The following is a 22717-nucleotide window of genomic DNA, read 5'->3' as shown; positions in this document are numbered from 1 at the left end:
CTCAATACTGTGCTGTCAATCAGAAGTTAGAGATGCAGCTGGCCTGAAATTTAATTTCAGTCCCTTTTGGGAGGACCTCATGGGTCAAACGTAACATCCTGCCACTTCTGTGTTTGATCCAGTGACAACAGCAGTGTTAGCAATCACACAGGCAGCATCGAGCTGATTTTCAACACGCAATCTCCACATGAATGACTCACATACAGTCAAAACAAATATCCGTTATCCCCCACGACATGCCAAGCGCCGGGCTAGCTCCTGCAGAACACATGAAGACATCTCACCCCGGTTCCCGTTCCAAATGTAATTCATGACCAGTTGCGGAGGCATGACAAAAGAGGTAAAACAAACCGTTGGGAAGAGACTCAGAAGCGCTGTTACTGGCACATCGGTAATAATAATGGCCGCTCTGATGTATGCCTGCCCTGGGCCAGGCTCCTCTTAGAAATAACAGCTTTATTGAGAAATAATTCACAAACCATTAAGCTCACTCTTTCAAAGCACAAAATTCAATGGTTTTTAGTATATTTACTGAGTTGTGTGACCATCACCACCACCTGATTCCAGAACTCTTTCATCACCCCCCAAAGCAAGCCCTGCACCTGTCAGCAGTCACTCCCCACTCTCCCCAGCGCCCATGAGCCAGGCCCTTGAATTCTCTATTTTTTCTAATATTTATAGCCGTCCTGCAAAGTAGTTATCATGAACCTCTTTTACTAATAGGAAGCCAATGATGAGAGCCTGAGGTCTCTGTGCTGGGGTGAATTGTGTCTCCCCAAAAGATATGTCCAAGTCCTAATTCCTGGTACCTGTGAGTACAACTCTTGGGGGAAAAAGGGGGGTTTTGCAGATGTGACTAGGTTCAGGACCTCAAGATGAGATTATCCTGGATCTAGGGTGGGCCCTAAAGTCAGTGACATGTGTCCTTATAAGAGACAGAAAAAGGAGAAGACGCAGAGACACAGGGCCGAAGCCCACGAGGACAGAGGCAGAAGCTGGTGCGATGTATCTACAACTGAGGAGCGCCGAGGACTGCCAGGAGCCAGGGGACGGGCATGGAGCGGGCTCTTTCTCGGTGCCTCCAGAAGAAACCAACCCTGCCAACACCTTGATCTCAGACTTCTGGCCTCCAGAACTGAGAGAGAACACATTTCTGTTGCTGGAAGCCACCCAGTTTGTGCTCACGTGTTATGGTCGCCCTAGGAAACTAACACAGGCACACAGCTGGTCAGCGGCAGAGCCAGGAGTCCCCAGATGCACCTGGCTCTCAAGCCTGCTCTCTTGTCCTTGGCCTCAATGGATGGTCAGGCCCTCTCCTGAGTCGCCAAGGACTTGTTCTAGGGTGGGTGCAGCTGAATTCCAAATGCAAAACGCCGGAGGAACTCAGAGCTGACCACGGGCCGGGCGGTCGGCCCAGTGCTGACCTAAGCATGATTGATAAATGGCCGGTGGGGGACAGGGGCCTTGCAGGGAGTTCGGGAGGACTGGGGAGGACTTGGAGATGTGGGATGTGAGTGGCCTTGAAGGAGCAAGAGTAGGCGAGAGAAACAGAGTGTGATTGGAAAGAAACGCTGTAGCTGAAACGGAGAACACGTGCGGAAGGACAGTGGGGACCGCAGAAGGCGGGCGGGCGGGCGGGCGTGGACTTGGCGGCGGTGGATGGAAGGCGCGGCGCTGACCCTGGCTCTCAGCCTCGGGCTGCACCTGCGGCCGCATGGCTCACTGTGCTGCGCTCGCCGCGTGCAGGCTGTGGTACTGCCTCTTTTACCCGCTTCCAACTCTCAGCCTCCAGGACTCGGCTCTTGCTGGCCCCTCTTCCCTGGCCACTCCCCACCCCCACCCCCGGGGCCTCTAGCCAGTCCTCCTGCTCCTAGTCTTGTAACCCTCTGGCCTTGCAGGATGCAGGCTGCTCTAGGGCCAGGGCCGTGTTCCCCGCAAAGGCCTTTGCTGTTCCCGGGCAGCCCTTGGGCAGAGCCTTCCAGGCTGAGGCATAACTTTTGAGGTCCGGGTCGGCCATCCCTTCCTGCAGGATGCTCTGGCCTTTAAGGCCCTTCCGCTGAACTTCTCAGGGGGTTTTGTGTGCCTCCTTCACGGCACTTACTTCGTTATACAAAAACGATGTGCGGCGGCAGGTGATCGGTATGTGAGGAGGATAAACGCCCATGGAAACACTGCTAAAACAGTGTCTGAGCCACGCGGCTCTGAGAGCTGAGTGTGGCGGGACTTACAACCACACAGTGTTTTTGAAACACGACCTTCTGTAATGCGCATGATGGCTGTGGAGGGAAGGGAGGAGGTGGGCAGTATGGGTGGGAGGCAGTTTACAAATCCTGGAGGGAGGGCTGCTCCGGGGTGGTGACGGGGAAACGGGGGGAGAGGGAGTAGGACGAAAGAGATGCTGTAAGCAGGGAGCGGGCCGGGGCTGGGTGCCTGCCGGAGGTTGTCAGAGACCCCCGGGGACTAAGCTTAGGAGCCTGAGATGGGCTGGACCTTTAATGGAAAAGAATTCAGGGCAGGAGCCAGTCTGGGGACCGAGGAGTAGGGATTTGGACAGCCCGAGTTTTGAGTGGAGTGGGGCCTGGGAGGGCTGAAACTTGACCTTGGGCGTCCTTCAGGGTGGGGACCAGAGCAGCTTGGAGATGGTGCAGATGGGCTCCCACAGATGTTCACACAGGATGACGGATGAATATCTCCGAGGGAGGAGGAAGAGGAAAGGGGAAAGAGAGCCCTGGGCAGAGATGGCATGGCTGGTGGGGTGCGGGGAGCCAGCGTAGCCGTGATGGGTGCTGAAGGAGCAGAAGGTCACAGAGCAGAGGTCAAGGTCAAATTAACTTCACCTCCACTGTAAGCTAATTTCTTTCTTAACATGATCTACTAAACTTAAAAGACTTTTTAAAACTTTGGACTGGCTGGCGTTACGTTTCGTTGACCACTTGGCGGCTCGGGGAGAGCGAATTTATTCCACCAGTGTTTACTGAGCGCCTATAAGGTGCCAGGATCCAGGCAGTGCTAGGGTGGCCAGGGCCCTGCCTTCCTGGAGCTCAGGCCTAGCAGACGAGACAGCAAGGGCGAGGTCATCTCCATGTGCCTGACTTCTTGGTCCCATAAACCACTTTGCCGCAGGCCATTCAGGCTGAGCTGTGAGATGTGGAAAACCCACCCGCACCCACATCAGCGAACACTCCAGCTGAGCTGCGAGGGGCGGGGACGACCGGAACCCACGCGTCCTCGGTGTGGCTGGCCCTGCCGGAGGCTGCGGCTCATTTCCCAGCTCTCACTTCGCCCCCTCTCACTCGTTTCCCTAAATTGCAAAGCACTCCTTTCACTGGAATGGTTATTTCTGATTCCAGGGACCATAACACTGGCCTTTTCTACCCTTTAAACCTAAGCTGATTGACTAATTTTCAATAGTATGGGGGCAAGAAGTACTCTTGCATTCTGTGTTATATCTGATTTTGTTATATAAAATTTGGTGCAGTAAACTTTATATCACATAATCAGAATCAAGGCAAGACCTTAAAGGAACACAGTATTGTGTGTGCTTATTCAGGAACCAAATAACCTCGCATCTGAATATTTTTATTTAAATTGAGTTTTTAGAAGCAACTTGTGCTGCCTCCCACATCGAAGGCCAGTGCTAAGAGCTCCAAGGCCTGGAAGGAACATATCAGACATGGTCCCCGTCCTGAAGGTCCTGACAACAGGGTAGTGAAACCGCAAGATACGGTAACTGATGGTCAGTGGGCCAAGGAAGGACGGGTGCCTTAACACAGGGATGTAAACACACGTGAACTGGCCGCTCTGCTGCAGGAACTGTGCTGTGTAAGCAAGGACTGTCTGTGGCAGTGCAGGCCAGGTAGGGTTGAGCTGCGTGGTGAGGAGTGTCTGAGAAGCCAGGGTGGGCTTCACGGAGGAGACACCATTTGATTTGGGCCTTGATGGGAGAGAAGACCTTCCAAAGCTGATGAGAGGTGGTGAGAGGAGTGTGTCCTGGGCCCAGGTACAACAGGGATAAAGGCAGTGAGATGTGTGGGGGGCATGTTCTGGCAATAGCTAGAAAACAGTGTGTCTGGAATAGGGGGGGCTTCCTCAGGGTACAGGATGATGGGGCAGAAAAAGAAGGTTGTTCAACTGAAACATTGTGCTGTATACCAGAAACTGACACAACATTGTAAACTGACTGTACTTCAGTTAAAAGAAAAGATTAATAAAAGTAAAAGAAGGTTGGATGCAAACTGTGCAAAAGGTTTAGTGGAACAAGTATGGACCGAGGAGGTAGCTAGACTTGGGCTTGAGGTGGAGTCCGGCCCATCACAGCTGAGGGACTCTGGGGAAGTCGCTTTCCCTGCCTTCACTTCCCCGTCCGCAGTCTGAGGCGTGTGATACCCGCCCACGGCTTAGTGCGCATCACATGAGGACATGCAAGGCCTCCGTGTAAACGCCGAGACGCCTCTCTCCTGAGATGGCAGCTGTGACTAGGGAGGGGGTGACAGCATGACCTGACAGGAGACGCTGCAGCTCCGAGCTGCGGCGTCAGGACCAGGCTCCTGGTGACCGAGCTGCAGCTGCTCTGCACAGCAGTGCCAGGACCACCTGCCCCGTCCTCCTGAGAGCAGAAATTGTGATGACGACAAAGAGCAAAGCCTGGCATCGCCTGCTTGTCGTCACCACCCCGGGAAATGGGCGTGTGCACGTGTGTGTCTGTGTGTGTGCCTGTGTGTCACAGCATACGTGAACGTAAGAGTGTTCAAGTGTGAGTGTGTGCACACCTTGTGCTCAGGTACCCTAAACCCCATTTAAAAGTGACGTGATTATTACAACCAATATCTAGTTTACAAATCTAGATCCCAGGTTCCTCATCTATTAGGTGAATGCTTGGCTTACGTCTGTCAAAGCACAGGTGGTTCCCTGAGAAATTCAGCCTGATTTTAACCACTATGCCCGCAGGTGATGGGAGGACCTTTGGCTTATTCCAAAAGTGTCAGCCCCCGAGACTCCTTGTGTCAGATTTCCGAGCAGGAGCTGAAGGTCGAGCAAGAGAATAAGGAGCGATGGTGAGAGACAGTCTCTTCTCTCAAGGAGCTCATGCTCTGGCTGGGGAGTTGGAAGAGAGTGAGAAGGTGGTGTTTATGAATCAGATCAGGACACAGGGACATGGCTGTTTGGATGCCCCAGGAGGAGCGAGCCAGGGCTGGATGTCTGTCCCAGCACAAAACAGCAGCTGAGCTCCTTTGGGGCGGAGGGGAAGAATCCTCTCCCCATCAATGCAAGTTTGTCCCTGGGCAGACAGTGCCGAGGAGCCCCGGATGCTCTCAGGGATGCCCGCGGGCTCAGGAACCCAGGGGCAGGGGGCGAGGCAGGAAGCAGCGAGGGCAGACGGGAGAGACCAGGAGAACCACCAACACTGCGCTGAAACTGTGCTAACGAGGGCCGAGCATCTTGGGGAGCCACGCGATACGGCACAAAGCTAACTCACGGCCTGAGCTTCCCATTTGACTTGGAGTCCTTTCAAAGTGTAAGCTTTTCGGCCTCACTCGTTTTTATGACCTGTTTTCCACACTGCACTCTATTCCCTCCATGAAGGAGCTGCTTCCTCTTTCATCCTTTCTTCTGGGATCTCCGTGCGCTTCTCTCTCCCTGTCTTTCCCCCTTCAAGCTTCAGATGAAGAAGGACGGCTTGTCCGCTTCCCTCCTCTCTCCTCTCCTCCAGGACAGAGCTCTGCTTGCCTGTCCACCTTTGATCAGCCTTTTTGAAGCAAAGCAGGATGTTCCTTCTCTGCTTTTCTCTGCAAAACTCTAATCTGCGGGGCTCTAATGAATGCGTCCCCGAGGACACTTGAGTTTTCCTCCACATTCCTAGATCTGAATGTATTTGGGGTGGGGGAGTCACACCATCTTTCACATCATTTTTAACCCTGTTTTCTTTCTGAAAATCTGCTAGGCTGGTGCTACACTCACTGCATTTTTCCCCCTTTATTCCTACTCTCAATTGATTCTTCTGCCAGGGAGCAGTTGATCGAACACAGCTTTGCCTCTGGCCTGACTCTCTCCTTGCAAGATCACAAGGCTGACTACATCACTCCGGAATTTCTCTGCTGATGCACGGTCTGCTGCTTTTGCAACAACAGCACAAAAAGCTGGGAAGTTTAAATTCTCAGGAGCGCCGCCCCCGGACAGCGTGCCCCGTCAGCGTCCCCACCCTGTCTCAGTGGTCGGCACCAGACGACGCAGCACTCACTCTTCTGACTTTTCCTGAAATCCCAGCCACAAGGATTTCACGTTATTCCTCTCTGCCAAGGCGTGGTCTGTGCCAGGTAGCCAGGAGGGAACGTTCTCCAGGTGGGAGATGGGAGGTGGTCACCGAGAGTCAGATGCTCGGCAGAATCTGGTGTGTGTGCTGTGGTGAGTGTGGTATATTTTGTGTGTGTGTGTGTGTGTGTGATGTGTGAGGTGTGTGCACAGTGGCCTCCTCTCTGTGGCCCCATTCAGACTCACAGCCCCGCGAGGCCCCCAGGCTGGGACTCCCAGGCCCTCCTCTGTCCACAATACACTGCTTTGGTGCCACAGGCCAGTGCCCAGCAGGACTCTGAGGACACAAACCGCTAGTTCACAAATGCAATAAATAAATCCAGTAAAAAGGCTGAGGCGACTGGAAATATGTCAGACAAACTGGTTTTCCCGGAAAGCCCACGAGCCCACGGTGGCTCCTTCCTCTAACTGGAAGGGGGGCTGCATGTGAGGGAAGGGGGGCTGGTCCTCGGGCTCAGCTCACCTGGACCTGTGCTCATCCGTCCCCTCACTCTGTCTCCTCGTGAGAAGAAGCCCTTTTTATTTTTATTAAGAAAGCAGCTTAAATGCTAATAGCTAATGTCCTATTTTTTAACACCAGGAATTGTTTAGCATCGAGCCGCAAAAACAAAAGATATTCCCCAAATCCTTGGATGCTGAAACCCAGCCAACCTTCTAGGCCTGAGAACGGCCTTGAGAGAGGAGCAGCAAAGGAGAAGCTGAGATGGGGGGAGGAGAACACATGGGGGTGGGAGGCACTAAAGTTGTCAGAGTTGTCACTAGAGGGGACCTTGGTCCTGCCAGATGGAGGGGAGGCCTGTCACTCATTCTACTGCTTTAGAGCGACTGGAGAAGGAGGTGGTCCGTGACAGCTGTGCTTAGGACCAGAGCTGCCATTGTCAAGGTCACTCACCTGAGACCAGAACAGGTGCTGACACTGACCGTCGAACCAGGATATCCTTGCACACGTCCGTGGTAGTAACAATGGCCCTAAAAGGAGGAGAAACGAGGCTCAGTCCTGGGGTCTTCATGTCCCCTCGCCATAAACCGACTGCCTCCCACCATCCTGCGTTCAGCTACACAATTCCCTTTTGCATAAAATATTGCACCCACAATCTTAGTATCTACCGCTAGCCCAACGTGACCCCACCAGGATGGATGGCTGGAATATCTGACTGACATAAAAACTATCAACGGGGTTTTTAAATGCAGCCCTCTTGGCTCTCTGACACCCTTCAGGAAAACCCTGATGCAGAATGTTTTACAAACCCCAGTGGCTGAACAAATCGCAGTGGCATCGCCATTTTCCACTCATGTAAATTGTCTTTTGTCGTGAGATGAGGAACCGATGGGGTATTTAAGCACACAGGCAATCAAGTAAGGCCTGGATCTGTGGCTTATGAAAACAGACAGAGGATGAAAGGAAGGCGGGTGAGGAGAGACAGAGGGGACCTTGATGAATTGCCCAACTGAGAGCAGAAAGTCTCTCTTAACAGAAAAGAAAAATAGGAAAGTCCTCTATGGCAGAAGTCCCTGTGTGACGTGCCTACGACATTCCACTTCTTTAATAATGTCACCTGCAGAAAGAAACCACAGCACGGACACTTGATTACTGATGACAGATATCTGTCCGGAATCAAGGTTAATTTCACTGTTGAATGAAGGTTTTGCCGCAGCCCCAGGTAAGTGGCTGGCTGGCAAGAAACGCGAGGGATGCTCAGCGCTCCTCATTCACGGTCTCTGAACAGCGGCTGTGTGCGGTCCCACAGCAAAGAGCTACGTCTTCTATGGGGCAAGAGAAGTGAATGCTGGGGTTTCAACCTCAACACACCCCTCCTCCAGTCAGGACCACAGCTAATCACTTTTTCCAGGGCAGGGCTTGGTGTCCAGTTGTTCTGCCCCACAGGGACAAAATTCCAAACAGCACCTTGACTTTGCTAAGAAAGAGGATGGAATAGGATTGAGCAACTGGGGAAATCCAATAACACCAAGAACACCATAAGAAAGGGGCCAAGATGATCTCCTCGTCACTGAGCAGAGACATTTTAGGCTCATCTGAAAGGCAGCTGGAGAGGGGAGATGGGAGTCCTGCAGAACATTTGTTATTTTGACTTTTTCTTATTGATTCTGGAAGTTCTTTATATATTCAGGAAAATATATTAATATTTTGTCTGATGGTATATGAGAAATGTCTTTTTAACTGACTTATGCCATCTTTTATTTATCCAATTCTTATAAAGTCAAATTTATGCATCTGGTGTCTTGTTTAGGGTGGCTTTCTTCAAGGTTATACACTTACCTTCTCTTACTTTCTATTTCTATAGTCTTAGAATAAGCTCCTTAATTGAACCTGGAATTAATTCTTGGGCAGGCATGAGTTTGGAATCTGACTTTTCCCACAAGCGAAGAGCCAGCTGGTCTCCACCACCATTTTCCTTTCCTCGCTGATTTGAAATGCTCCGTGGTCATATATGGAACAGCCCCATAAACACGCGGCCCCACCTCGGGACTCTCTGGGCTAGGCCACCGAGGCGTGCTTCTGTCTGTCCGTTCCTGTGCCAACACCGCGCTGTTGTGGTTCCTATCATTCTGCAGTGCATTCTGATATCAGATAGAGAAAGTCCTCTTTTTTTGATTCTGATGAACTTCGCATCCCATAAAACTCAGCTTTTAAAAGCATACCACGGTGGGTGTTAGTATATTCACAAGGTTATGCAGCCATGACCACTACTTAATTCCAAAACATTTCCATCAGCCCCAAAAGAAACCTCACATCCATTAGCAGTCACTCCCCATCACCCCCACCCCAACCCTGGCAATCCCCAAACTGCTTCCTGTCTCTGTGGACGTGCATATTCCGTTCATTTCATGGAAGTGGAATCCTATAAAATGTGGCCTTTGTGTCCAGTTTCTTTCACTGAGCATAATGTTTTCAAGGTGCACTCATGTGGTAGCAAGGGTTAGTACTTCATTCGTTTTTATTGCTAAATAAAATTACATTGTATGAATATACTACATTTTATTCACCCATTCATCAGTTGAGGAGCATTTGGGTTTTTCCCACCACTTGGCTACTATGAATAACGCAGCCAGGAACATTTGTGGACAAGGTTTTTGTGTGGACATCTTTTTCCGGTTTCTTTAGGCACGTACTGTGGGTAAGTACGTGGTTAAATCTACAAGCCAAATGGCTGGATCACCTGGTAACTCAGTTTATGTTTTGAAAGCACTGCCAAGCCTTCCCGGGCAGCTAAGCCGCTGAACACGCAGCGTGCGGGAGGGAGGGAGGAAGGTGCCGCGCCTCTGGTCCTCACCCACGCTTGCCTGTCTGTGCTGCTGATTAGACCCATCCTGGCGTGTCTGCAGCTCGCTGCAGTTTTGATTTTCATTTTCCTCATGACTTAGAATGTTGAGCATCCTTACACATGCCTGCAGGCTGCTTGCATATCGTCTTTGGAGAACTAGCTGTTCAAAGCCTTTGCCTATTTTTCAGATGGATTTTTGTCTTTTCATTGTTGAGTTGGAAGAGTTCTTTATATATTCTGGATACTAGACCCTTATCTGATATTTGATTTGCAAATATTCTCTTCCATTTTGTATGTTGTCTTTTCACTTTCTTGATGTCTTCTGAAGCACAGAAGTGATCATTTGATGAGATCCAAGCTGTCCCTTTTTTAATTTGATTGCTCATGCTTTAGGTAACGTATCTGAGAGACCATTATCCAACCTAAGGTGAGGAAGATTTACGCCTGTGTTTTAAGAGTTTTACAGGTTTAGCTCTTCTATTTAGAACTTTGATTCACTTTGAATTAGTTTTCATACATGCTTGAATTAGGGGTTCAATTTCATTCTTCTGCATGCGGAAATTCAGGTGCCCAGAACCATTTGCTGGAAGACTATTCTTTGCCCAATTTTTCTTGGCAACCTTGCTGAGAGCAAGTTTTCTTTTGATCCTACTTTTCCCCCCAGAAGTTTCCACACTATTATTGTTTACTTTCTCTTTCAGGGGAATTTTAGAATCCAATATGAAGCTCTACAATGATCCACTGAGATTTCAGCTTGACTACTTTGAGTGTCCAGGTCAACTTAGTCAGGATTTACAGTTTTCAAATAAAGAGTGTCCCTGTTCATGTCCAGGCTATTTCTCTCCACGTGATAAGGCCATTTTTCTGACCTTCAGAAAACTTTCAGGTTTTTTTCGGATGGCTTTGGGAAGTTTTCATCAGGCTTACGTCTAGGGGATGGTAGAGGCTTGCTGACAGCATGAATAGGATCTTTTTTTCTGTTGTATCTTATTCATGGTGATTTTTAATGTAAAGGAAAACTTTTTTATTTTTTAAACAGATCTTACATCGGACCCTCTTGCTTGAACATCTGATTAGCTTAATAGTTTGTAGCTTATCTTGGACTTTTTGTGTTATTGATTATACCAACTACAAACAGTGAAAGTTTTGTAGGTTCCTTCCTGACCTCCATGCAGCATCAGGGAGCAGGGTGGCCTGGAGTCTGGGGACAAAGGTGGGAGTGGGACTTTTCCACAGGGAGAAAACTTGTCCAGGGATGGTGGGCAGTGGGGGAGGGGCGGCAGCTCAGGGATGGGGCTTCCTCTTCTTGGCTGGAAGATTCAAGGGGCAGGAGCACAGACTCACAGCCCTGCTCCTCTCCCTGGCAAAGGTGTCCTCTTCGGTGAGCACGAGGTTCAGGAAGGGGTGCACGAGGCAGAGGGGTCGGGAACACCTGCCCAGCCAGCCACACCAGGCCTCCCGCCAGGCTGTGGGGCACTCTCACTGCCAGCCTGCCTCCGCAGCCTCCATACGAAACAACTTTTGAAAAGTTCCAGGGCCCCCTCTCTCTAGATGACTCTAGCTTGTGCACTTAAAGGAGGCACGATAACAACCCTCTAAACCTGTGGAGATCGTGTAACTGGATTGTACTGCCCCCGGCACTGGGAGGGTCCTGGCACCCTCTGCACGGGGCTGGGGGATTTCAGCCTTGGGTACCAGCACAGATGTCGGGGGCAGAGGCGACCCAGAAAGTGAAGGGACACAGCTGATGTTACAGTTTGGGCTGCCTGGGGTGACCAGAATCACTGGTTTTTAACCTACCCACCTTTGGGGGTCTTGTACATTAAATAATTTGCTCCACTTTAGAGCAATGTGAAATGTCGCTATAGAAAGCCGAGTATTGGTTAAAAAATTAAAATAAAAACCAAATGGTGGCAGCAGTCTTAATTACTGACCTCTGAAATTTCAAACTCATTTATTCTCAGTTTCAATTTACTTTGAATAGATTACTTATCAAATGTACGTTCAAATTAAATACCCAGAAATATAAGCTCATTAAAGCCTGAACTGAGAACAAATTAGTATAAAATTAATTTCCAGTTCAACAGCTAGGCTGAAGGATTGCTTGCAAAAGAGGAGGGGGTGGAGTCTAACTCTCATAAACTGGTCCTTAAGTAATCCCACTTGTCTCCGTCATTACCAGAGTTAACACCTTATTTCTTAGCTCTAAAACGACTTTCTTTTTATCTTCAGACAGTTGACTAGCAAGCTCACTGCTCACTCTTTTAAAAATTAAAAAAAAATTTTTTCCTTTTTTATTATTTTTAGGGGGGAGGTAATTAGGTTTATTTATTTATTTTTTTAATGGAAGTACTGGGGACTGAACCCAGGACCTCCTGCACGCTAAGCAGGCGCTCTGCCACTGAGCTGTACCCTCCCCCTGGTCACTCTTAGCTTTTCCTAGAACTCCAAATTCCAGATTCTCCAGGACATTTACAATTTCATGAAGTTTCATTTGTTTCAACACGATTAACTAAATGTTTAAATAAACGTGACTTCGTTTTTATAACATAGTAAGTCATCATATAGATAAAGTGACAACTCAGAGAGACACACTCATCGCACGAGGTGTCACATACTTGGTTGGGGAATTTGACCAAGGGGAGTGGAGGAGATGTACGCTCCTGCCCCTCTGGGGGGTTCGACCTCCGCTGGAGGCGGTGAGGCTAGGGGAGCAGTGCCCACTCGGCAAAGTCTCCAGGTGAGCGTGTGTCCCCATGTCCAAGGGCCAGGTTGCCTCCCATGGACTGACGCTAAGAGGCAGGAACCTGCCAGGACTTGTAGATTTGCAAACACGAGTCCCGTTGGATGTGGGTGCGGTCGCACCAGTGAGAGATGCAGTCATGCCCTGGAGGTGTTGTGCCCCAGGGCCCACTGGATCGATCAGAACAATGACCCTTCCTTCCCAAACTGCATCCTCTCCCAGATCCCTCAAGAGAGTCAAAGTTACGGTCTCTTTCTATCACACTCACGTCTCTAAAGACACAGCTGAACAAGACATCATCCTATGTGCACAGTGGTCTTTGCCTAGTTCTGCTGATCCGATACATTCTATTTCTACCAACAAAACATAACATAGAAAATAGTCCCAAACATGCATGACCACAAAATTACATCTTTTCCTCTACAAAACCTCTAACCATGTATTTTATATACTTATTACTTAACCTAATGCATTTCTCCCTCCAGGAAAATAAATTCTCCTTCTGTTTAATACTATCAATCAAACATAATGGTGGGGAAGAGGAATCTGGAATAAGAACTCTCGAGCTTGAAAATAACAGCCCTCAACGCTACGCTATCCGGGAAGTAAAATAAAAATTCTGTTACCCAACTCTCGGTGGACTAGGAAGGAAGGAATTTTATATGCTAAATTGCTAACAAGAATGGTCTGACCTTGTGATTAAAAAGGATCTCTAGCAGACAAATTCTGTTAAGGAGTAGGCTGGGCGAAAATTAATTTCCATGCGCTTTTCCTTGGGAACTTCCTAGGGCCTCCCCCGCCATGTGCAACAGTGACAAATTGTCTCGATGCAGCGTTTGAGTCACACCATGTTCTAGCTGGAAGGAAGCTTCAGGCCATCCAAGGCCAACCTTCCCTAAACAGATGTGAAAACTGAGGCCTTGACTCGTTAAATAATTGTCTGAGGTCCCCGGGTAGGCTCATGGCAGGACAGGGACTGAAATCCAAGCCCCTCAGCCCCGGGCCGGGCAGTTTCCATCTGTATCTTGTTGCCTTGAACATGCGCTTCATCAAATCACATCACTCGGGGAATCCTGGGAAAGTCAAGTCATTTCCAAACTCAGAAGGATCTGCAGATGGGAAGGGTGTGAGGGTGAGTGTGTGTGTCCGTGTGTCTGTGTGTCTGTGTGGAGGTATGTGGACCTGGGTGTGCACATGTGTGTGTGTGTGTGTGTGTGTGTGTGTGTGTGTGCGCACGCACAAGGTTTGCTGACTGGCATTTCAGAACGCCTGCGGCCCAGCCTTTGCTCCCTCCTACGGAACATCTGGCCCCCCCACCACATATTTGCTTGAGACTGAAACAAGGCGTCAGTGCATTCAAGCAAAGTAAAAAGTGACTTTTCAACCCGGTGTGCTTCTGTGACTGGGCGACATTACACTTTCCCCTGAGAGGGTGCAAGACTGGATTGTCAAGAAGTCAGTTCGCCACACCCACGCTCCCAGCTCTAACGAGAACCGTGTCTGCTTAAACAACTGGACAGGACCGGCCTCAGGGGCCATTCGCGTGACTTGGCTGGGCAGGAATTCTGCAGGAGAGAACACAGCTTGCGAAACTGTGGTCATGACCTTGGGGGGCCTCCCTGCACGCGGGGCCTGGACACAGCAAGCCTGCACTTGTGAGAGCGTGGGCCCATCTGGAGCTGGGAGTCTGGGGGTTTAAGACTCAGTCTCTGTTTTTAATTCATAAAATGGGATTGACACTGACTGTCCAGGGCTTCAGGGACCAAGTTGATCTGTGAAAGGTAAGGCGCTGTCACAGACCTGGGATATGAAAACGTGCACTTTAACCCATCCCGCGGTAAGTGCGGTGTCCGCCTGCCGCGTCCCGCCTGCCGCGTCCCGCCTGCCGCGTCCCTCTGAGCTGGCCTCAGCTTCTTTTGCTGAACGAATGAGCGAACACGTGTGAGAGAAGCTGAACTCTCAGAGACCAGGCAGCGTGGTTTTCTTACACTCCCACACGAGTTCCTAACTCCCAGATCCAAATCGTCCTGGCTGTCGTGTGGGACCTGGTGTGGATCCTGGGACCGGAGCAGGGAAGGAGGAGGGCGCGGCGGGAGCCGGGTCAGAGCTGCTGGGACCAGTCCCCACCTCGTGAAGACACATCGGCCCTAAGAGCCCAGTTCCCTGCCCAGCTCATCACCCCCTTCCTGTCAGCAGCTCCCTCTCTCGTCCTATTACCACGATACATGATGGGCTTCAGAAGGAACGGATGGTCCAGGGTGGTTAAGAAACGTAGTGACTCGATGGTCAAAGCAGAGCAGCGGCTACAGTGAGCTCGCTTTTCTAGAGGCCTGACTGTGCGCCAGGTGCGGCGTCTGTTTCGTGTCCGAGTTCCCGGCTGGTTCTGGGCTCGGGCTGGGATTTACACCTGGGCAGCCTGCCTCCCTGGGTTGTGGTCCCACCCTCCACACACTGCTTCCAGACAGGAGGCGGTCTCGGAGCCTCCCCTTTCCGGACAACTTTAGAGCAGGAAAGTCACCAAGCCTGGGGTTCCTCTGGGAACTCACTGCAGATTTCATGTGGATTTGGGTCCTCCCTTGTTTGGTTCCTAAAGCATCTTGGTCATGGGTATGTTGTGTCATCTGTGGTCAGAGGGTATATTCCTTGAGGATGGGGACCATGTCCTCCCCTCTTCTGCACACTGCCATGGGGCATGGGGCCTTACTGATCTCAGTTCCACGGGGCTCCAGAGACATGCATTCAGCAAATTCCCAGAGGGCCTTTGGGCCTGCCTTCTCCCCGTATCCGAGGACTGCAGCTCAGCAGAGCATCCTCTGCCCTCCCCTAGCAGCACCTGCTGGGTGTCTCTCTCTGCAAACGAATGCCAGTCCATTCTCAGATCCACCTCACTACAGCTCTCTAGACTGAGTCCATAACACAGGCACCCGGGCCAGGGACATTCCACACACACACTCCGGTGTTTTGCTTGCATCATAGTGGTTAAGAGCTTAGATTCCAGATTCAGACTATGTGAGTTTGAATCCTTATTAGCTGGGGGACTTGTCTAGTTATCCAACCCTGCGATGTCTCCGGTTTCCTCATCTGGGTATTAAAATAGCAGAAATGGATTTATGGTGAGGATCAAACCACAAAATGTATGTGAAGCCCTTTGCACAATGCCTGGCATATTGTTGGTGCTGACTTGATGATAGATGGGGCACTCGACACACATTTGTCGAATGTGGGCATGGAAAGGTGGGGTATGTCACCACCGTGGAATGGGAATACGGTCTTAGAACTCTGGACTCGGCTTAGGAGGCATCGAGGAAGCGACTTGATGATTTGGGAGGATCGAAATACAAATGCAACAGGGGATGGCATAAAGAGAAAGATATTCTAGAAGGATCACGGAGGCAGGAGTGGTGGCTGGATAAAACGTATTGGTGAGATGAGAAGTCAGAAGAAAATGTCAGGTGGCTACAATGTCTTCCAGTTGAGAAGAAGGGAGGGCTGAGCTGCAGCAGCAGAATTGTGAGTGGATGGGGAAGGGCTGCGAGATGGCTGTGAAGTGGGGAATCAACACGGGACATGGTGAGGACCTGGGGGACTGGGTGCCTCAGTCAGTGAGAGATCGGAGCTGCCTTTGAGAGAGATGCAATTAGACGTGGGCAGAGTGACACGAATGGCAGGGAAATTAAGTCCATGTTAAATCATTTTTGAAGAATTTGACTGGCAGACCTAGCCCACACCTGGTACACTCAGGAGATGTGAATGACCTCTGACTTCCCTCCTGCCTCCATCTTTTCACACTTTCCAGATGCTCTCTGGTTGAGATGGGGCATGGCTGACTCCCTAACATCCATTTGCCCTGATGTGTTCAGTCCAAGGCAGCTGTAGAAGATTCTACTTCTTTTTGATGGGAAACCTTTGCCATGGAAATGAACGGGACGCCACTCAAACAATACTTTTGATCAAAATACAGAATTTCACACCTATCTGATGGTTCGGCCTCAGTTAACACTGCTGGTCTCCTTTAGATGGCTATTATACCAAATGTTTTCATCAATTTTTCCAACAAGAAACACATACAACAAATGTCACCCTCCTGGGTATTGCTCAGGTGTAGAACGTCAGATCTGTTTCCTTCTCCCCATCATGTGCCACTGGCCTCACAGCCATCTCCTCTCACCTGGGCTTGAGGCTCTTCCACAAGAGCCAACTGCTCCATCTTGCTGGGTCTCCACCCTTTCATGGTGCAGCCAATGGGGTCTTTCAAATCCTATCCCTAGTCATGACACCCACTTGGCTGAGAACTTTTAATGGCTTCCCCATACTCTTCCATGACAACCAAATTGTCACCTTGGCCTCCAAGTCCTACATACCCTGGCCCCTGTCAAATTATAAACCCTTCCCCACTTCCAAGTAGAGCTTGGACTCAGCCTGCAATGTCCTTCCCCTCCCCATCCCCGGCTCATGCCGCCTCCACCTTCAGATCTCGGTTCACACATTCCTTCCCCCACGAAGCCTTCCCTGGTCCCTTAGAGCAGATTAGGCCCTTCGGTGTGCTTGGCACAGATTTTAATTAAGTCTTTAATTCCTGGAATAACGCCAGTCTCCTCCCTCCAGGCCCCACGTGGGCCCCCTGTCTGTTTGTAATGTCCGCTGTATTCTCAGTGGCAGTCACAGGGCCTGGCGCTGTGGAGGTGCTCAGTTAACACGCATGCAACAGAAGGATGTTCTTGAGGAGGGGAGGGAATAGCTCAGTGGTCGAGTGTGTGCTTAGCATGCACAAGGCCCTGGGTTCAATCCCCAGTACCTCCATTAAAATAAATAAATAAATGAATGAACGTAATCCCGCCTGATCCCCCTCCCCACCCCCCCAAAGAAGGACGCTCTTGGATCAAAGCACAGACAATATTCAGGAGACTTTCTGGAGGGCCACTGTGGCCATTCCCAGAGTTGTCTTTTGGGGTGTAAATAGCATAAATGTCATGTGTTTTATCTCCCACAGGCCTTATTAGAAGAGACAGTATAAAACAACATCTTCCCTTAGATGTGGCCAGCAAAGGATAAAGCCACAAATATGTCATCCTGTCAGGACGACCAAGAGATAAAAGGGAGCAGTTCCAAAATTAGAAGCAGCCACTAGTCTGCTGGTCAACCAGCTCACACCGACTGTTGAGAGACTACGTTGAAAAAAGAAAGACAAGATAGTCAAAAAGTGGTTCTTGTTTTATGCATAATTTTAAATTTAGGGAAATTCACTGTGTGCTGACTTTCAGGGAAAAGGGGATGAGTCAGCACATTTCTTTTTGTCTCCCAGCCCGATTCAATAGCAACTAAACCCCCAAAGCTGTGTGTGTCTCCTCACCACGAAAGACAATACGAGGCCTTCACAGGCCTTCAGCCCCCCTTAACGGGTTCCTGCTGGGACGACTGGCTGCCCAGCTCTGCGGGTTGCCTTTAGTGCACAAGACTGTTCACGCCTCATCTTTACAGTCACACGACTGACAGCTCAGAATGGCGCTCAAAGGAATGGGGGAAGGTAGCCACCAGATTTCAAAAACAGTCATTGTTTTTCTAATTATAAAAGCAGTGTATGTGGTTGGTTCCGAAGGTTTAGGGGTGTCAATTAACCTAGCCTCCAGCTGCTTCACCTGAAGAGAGACTCAAAGAGTCCGATGAAGATCAAAACACACTATCGGTTTAACCACCTCCAGAGAAAGGGTTCCTGGCATATCTCATTAGAGGATTCAACTTAGGTCAGGGCAGAAGGGAGCCTCCCTGCAATTTCCAACCTTCATCTCCCCTCATCTCCCCGCCCTGCTCTTGTGAGCCACGCCTTGGGGCCCATCCTGGGGAGGCTGGGGCTGCAGAAGACTGTTCCCTGGAATACTCCGCGGAGGGGCGGGCAAGGCTCAGCCACCGCTGACTGAGGGAAGACAGCAAGGCTAGCCTGGTGGCCTCTCCAAAGCAGGGACTCTACCTGCTCCCCAATTAGCTGGGACCAGAGGTTACAGGGCCTGCCCCCTCCTGTCCTCATCTCCCTGAGAAGACGCTTCCATGGGGAGGAATGAGGGAGTGAGCAGAGGGTGAAGCAGATGCTTGCCCGTCTATACCATCACCTCGTGGACAGAGGAGGAGGAAAGGAACTGTAACGCCCCTCCTCCCACCCACACACAGTAATCCTAGAAAACGGAGTCTCCCACCAGACAGAGGCAACTACCATGAACCTTCCAGCGCCCCTCCATCCGGGCTGCTGTCTAAGATGCCCGGATTTACAGCCTTCAGCCATCACAATCCAAGCCCCACACACACCCAGCAGCTGTTAGACCCTCACTCATCTAGCTCTCTATTTCTTCTTCTTTCTTATTGCATTTTTCTTCCCAACTGAGAAAAAAGGACCAAAAAAAAAAAAAAAAAGCCTAAGAAAAGGAAATTAGTCAGAGAGATTGAACCAGAAAACATGAAGCTGTTTAAAGTATCTTGGAAAGCTTATCTTCCATCCCCTAGAGCGTCCGTATGAGACAAGGACCATACACTACCATCTAGACGTGCAGGACTCGAGCCTACGGTCAAGCATTTCTAGGAAGTCTTTTTTTTCTGTTCCTATTTGGAATGACAATTTACACTGTGAGGAGAGCTTTACTGCTAAGTCTAAAAGCACATTTTAAATGAGATCCTTCTAGGAGATAAACAGAGAAAAAAGAGTAGAGAGTTAGGTGAAGTCAGGGCGCCGATTCCTTGCATCTGAGATGGAGCCTCGGATCTTCCTTTTTTGAAGACCTCCATCCTCCTCCTGTACCCTGGCTCGTATATCAGACTGCCTCCTGAGCACCTTTACTTGGCTGTCCCACTACAAACTCAACAGGGACAAACTTGTATCGTTGTCCCCTCTGCCTTCTCAAACCAACAACTGCTCCTTAATGATATAAACCAACTTCCCATTGGATGGCCTAAACAGAAGAGGGGTACTGTTGCTGCCTCTTTAGTTTTTTTTTGTTTTTCACCCGTATTCACTCTGGAACTTCTATTAGGCCTTTTCTGTGCTCTTTAAAATAGTTAACATTTTCCCTGCTTTTTCTATTACCTAGCATTCCTGGAGGTGCTAACTCTCTTGCTTCCCTTGTCACTTACACTGGCTTTTTTTTTTTAATTGTGTGTTTTGTAATTTTGATTTTGGGCTCATCTTTGATAATCTTCTTCTTCTTCTTTGTTTTTGATATGGGAAACTCATGTAAGCTGGGCTGTAGAAATACCCCTGTGGAAGTACTTGGGGTTGGCTTCAGCTTGGGCCCAGGGAACCCCAGGTCGTTGATCTGGGACCAGTTTTGAGGTCAATATATTGACTGGGAATTCCACTTCCATGCTGGTATTAGAAATCTGGACACCAGTCCACCTCATGCCAAACAAACACTTTGTGAGTCTAGCTGGGGTTTCACTTGCTCCATTATTTCTGAAATGTTTCTTCAATTCAGGACACATGGAGGCAATTCTCTCTGTTGCCCCTTCTCTGGACTGGAGTTTTTTCTTGTCCGTTTTTCACAGAGGAACCACCTCTTTGGGGGCCCAGCTTTTTAGGGATCCCCAGTTGCAGATGTTCATTTCTCTTATCTCAATCCCCAAGCACCGGGCCCTCTCTCTGGGTCCGGAATAGCCCACTGGGGTCCCATGACCTCAGTGCACCAGCCTATTGCTCTGAGCTTATATCCCCAATTTGTTTCTACCTCCCGGGGATTTCTGTGACTTTCTTGAGCTTAGTCAGGCATTAACAAAAATTCTTCTCTGCTTATTTTTCACCCTCAAGCTTTCTTCGGGCTGGGAGAGCTGCATCGATTCACTCCACCATACTGCTGGCAGTCTGAAGGTAACAATTTGTATGTGCCAAGCATGTGATAAAGAAAAGTGTTGGTCTAATGCAGAGAGGGGAGAAATTACTGCAGACCAAAATGGCTACTTGACAACACTTCAGTTATAAACTACAGCCTTTCTTTAAGTTCATTCTTTTTAAAGCAAATACCCAGAGCTCTTTAAAACAAGTAACCGCTCTAGTCCTCAGAGGACAGCAGCTCCCTCTGAGTGTCCATATGCACATGTGCACAGCTGAGCACAGTAAGCGTTTGTTGAAGGAACAAGTAAAATTAGCATCTCGTCTGAGTTACATATAAAATTCAGATACTACAGAAGCTGACTAAGAGGTGATCAATGTCACATCAGAGTAACAACCATGATATAGAATGATACTGACATGGTGGATAGATTTAAAATAGGAAAGTTAAGCAGTGTCCATTTTCCTTTGAATTTCTTTAAGGAGCCTCCCAGTTCAGTGCAGCCGAGTTCAGCCCAGGGATGACCGCTTGCTGAGCCATCTCTGACTTTGGCGTGGTTTGCCAGGAGGGAATCGCCCAACTTAGTATCCCAGAGTCACTGGCAGGTGGTTTCAAAGCCAGCCTGCAATAAGGCCACAACTTTAAGGACTGTCCTGGCATATACCTGGCCATGGCCAAGTTTTTCCGGTGTTACAATGACAGATATGCCCAAAGAGTAGGTGATGCCCAAGATCCTTTTGGGGTCTAAGTGAAGGATCTGGGCACGTGACTTTGGTTAGGATAAAATGGCTACCGAGGTTAAGCACAGATCTGACAGCACAGCATCACGGTGGTCCAGGCATGCAGGGCTTACTGTGTAATTGCGAATGAGGGAGACGTCAGTGCCATCTTGCAGGTAGTGGGTTTCCGTGAAACTGCTAGCAATGAGACCTCTGCGGAAAAAGAGAAACAACACAGATGAGCGTAGAATCTCACTGATACGTTGCTCGTGAATGTCTAGGCTGCAGCATTGCAGGGATCTGACTCCCTCCTTATTTTACAGGTGATCCCGTGAGGCTCCCGTAGGGCCATTAACCTCTTCAGGTTACCCAGCGAGATCAGAAGGAGACTCAGGCAGGCAAGATTCAGATGCATGCACTTTGAACAGTGGCCCCCACAGTACACTCCTTCCCCACTCCCTTCCACCTCATTCCTCCAACACACGCAGGTGTGTGTACACACGTGCACACGCACCCTTCTCCGAGTAGCACACGCAGATTTCTGAGTTGGGAGAACCATATTTCTGGAAGTTACCAGGCTCTGCCATCTAGAGTTAGCAGCGAAGCTACCTGTTTCCAATAATAAGCTACTATTACAGGAAAAATAATTTTGGAGCCACCATCTTGTCTCTGCTTATTCTCCTGCAGGTGAGGGAACCAGCTGTCAATATTAAAATGTCAAAGAAGAGTTTTGAACAATGATTAAATGTTAACGGCAGTGGTGGAGGAGGGGAGGAAAATGACTTTGGACACAATAAAATACTGAATTTCAAAGATTAACTAATAGTGGAGCAAAACCTCTATTCATCCAACCTAAAATTACATGCAATCTCCTAGGTCTTCATTGATGGGAGCAAAGCCTGAGTTCATTTAGGTTTTAAGCTGTTTTGTGATTTCTTTTGTAATATGCATATTTTATTCTTTTTACCATCATGGCAACAGGTCGTTCCTGTGTACTTACTATGTGCTGGGTGATACACTAGCTGCTGGCATATAAAGATAATTAAGGATACTGCCTGGCGAGGTGACAGACAACACCTAATACAGTGAGGGGGTGGCTGTCACTGACGCAGGAAGAGAGCCTTACTGGGTGAGCGATGCACAGTGGGTGGAGTGCAGCCAAAAGGGAAGGCTTTACGGAGGATGGAGTAGGCCTCGGCCAGGCAATGGAGGGCTGGGGGGAGGAGGGAATTCCAGGCAGAGGGTGGCAAAACCCGGAGACCTAGGAGTCTGGAATGTGGGGAGCCAGGCTGGTGGGAGACAGGGAAGGGCTCTAAACATCTCTAGATTTTATCTTTTAGGGCAATAATGAGTCGAGAGTTATTTTAAATACTAGACTTTGCAGGAGGGGCAGTGTGTATTGATAATGCTGTCTGCCCCTCTGCCCAGGGAATGCATTTCACACCACTGGGTTCTGCAGGGGTCACTCTACCCCCAGGCCCAACATAAACATGGGACCCAGGCTAACCAATCACCCATCTTCCCTGCAGCATGCTAGGAGCTGGGGCTTCTGGACAAGAGGCCTTTCCTCTTTGTTCTCAAAGCCTCATGGATGTGCACACAGGGCTGCCTTCAGCCTGGTCCCTGGCTGCAGGAGGACACTGCCCGGGGCAATCACAGCCATCACTTGTTGTGATGAAGGACAGAAAGGGAAGATCTTCCAGGTGCCCCGGGAGTCCACTTCACCTCTCTCTGTCCTCAAGGAACCCCTATCTGTTGCTTCAGCTGGTTTGAGTTGGGCTTTGCAACCAGAGTCCTGATAAAAATGGACAGGAAGAAATTGAAGTGGGGATGCTACAAATGTACCAGATGAGA

At 49.5% G+C, this 22717-nt stretch overlaps 1 protein-coding gene across 1 annotated transcript in view; it reads right to left on the bottom strand.

Moving 5' to 3' along the window:
• The window catches only part of ADAM12 (ADAM metallopeptidase domain 12), a 326306-nt gene that overhangs the window by 102086 nt on the left and 201503 nt on the right, over positions 1 to 22717 (bottom strand). The window contains 2 exon segments of the mRNA XM_032490670.1: positions 7202 to 7278; positions 20998 to 21076. Of these exon segments, the coding sequence (XP_032346561.1) occupies positions 7202 to 7278; positions 20998 to 21076 (156 nt within the window).

Source organism: Camelus ferus, chromosome 11 (genome assembly GCF_009834535.1).
Source record: "Camelus ferus isolate YT-003-E chromosome 11, BCGSAC_Cfer_1.0, whole genome shotgun sequence".
Classification (NCBI taxonomy): Eukaryota; Metazoa; Chordata; class Mammalia; order Artiodactyla; family Camelidae; genus Camelus; species Camelus ferus.
Note: the sequence above shows the minus strand (reverse complement) of the source record. Positions and strands in the feature narration are given on the sequence as shown.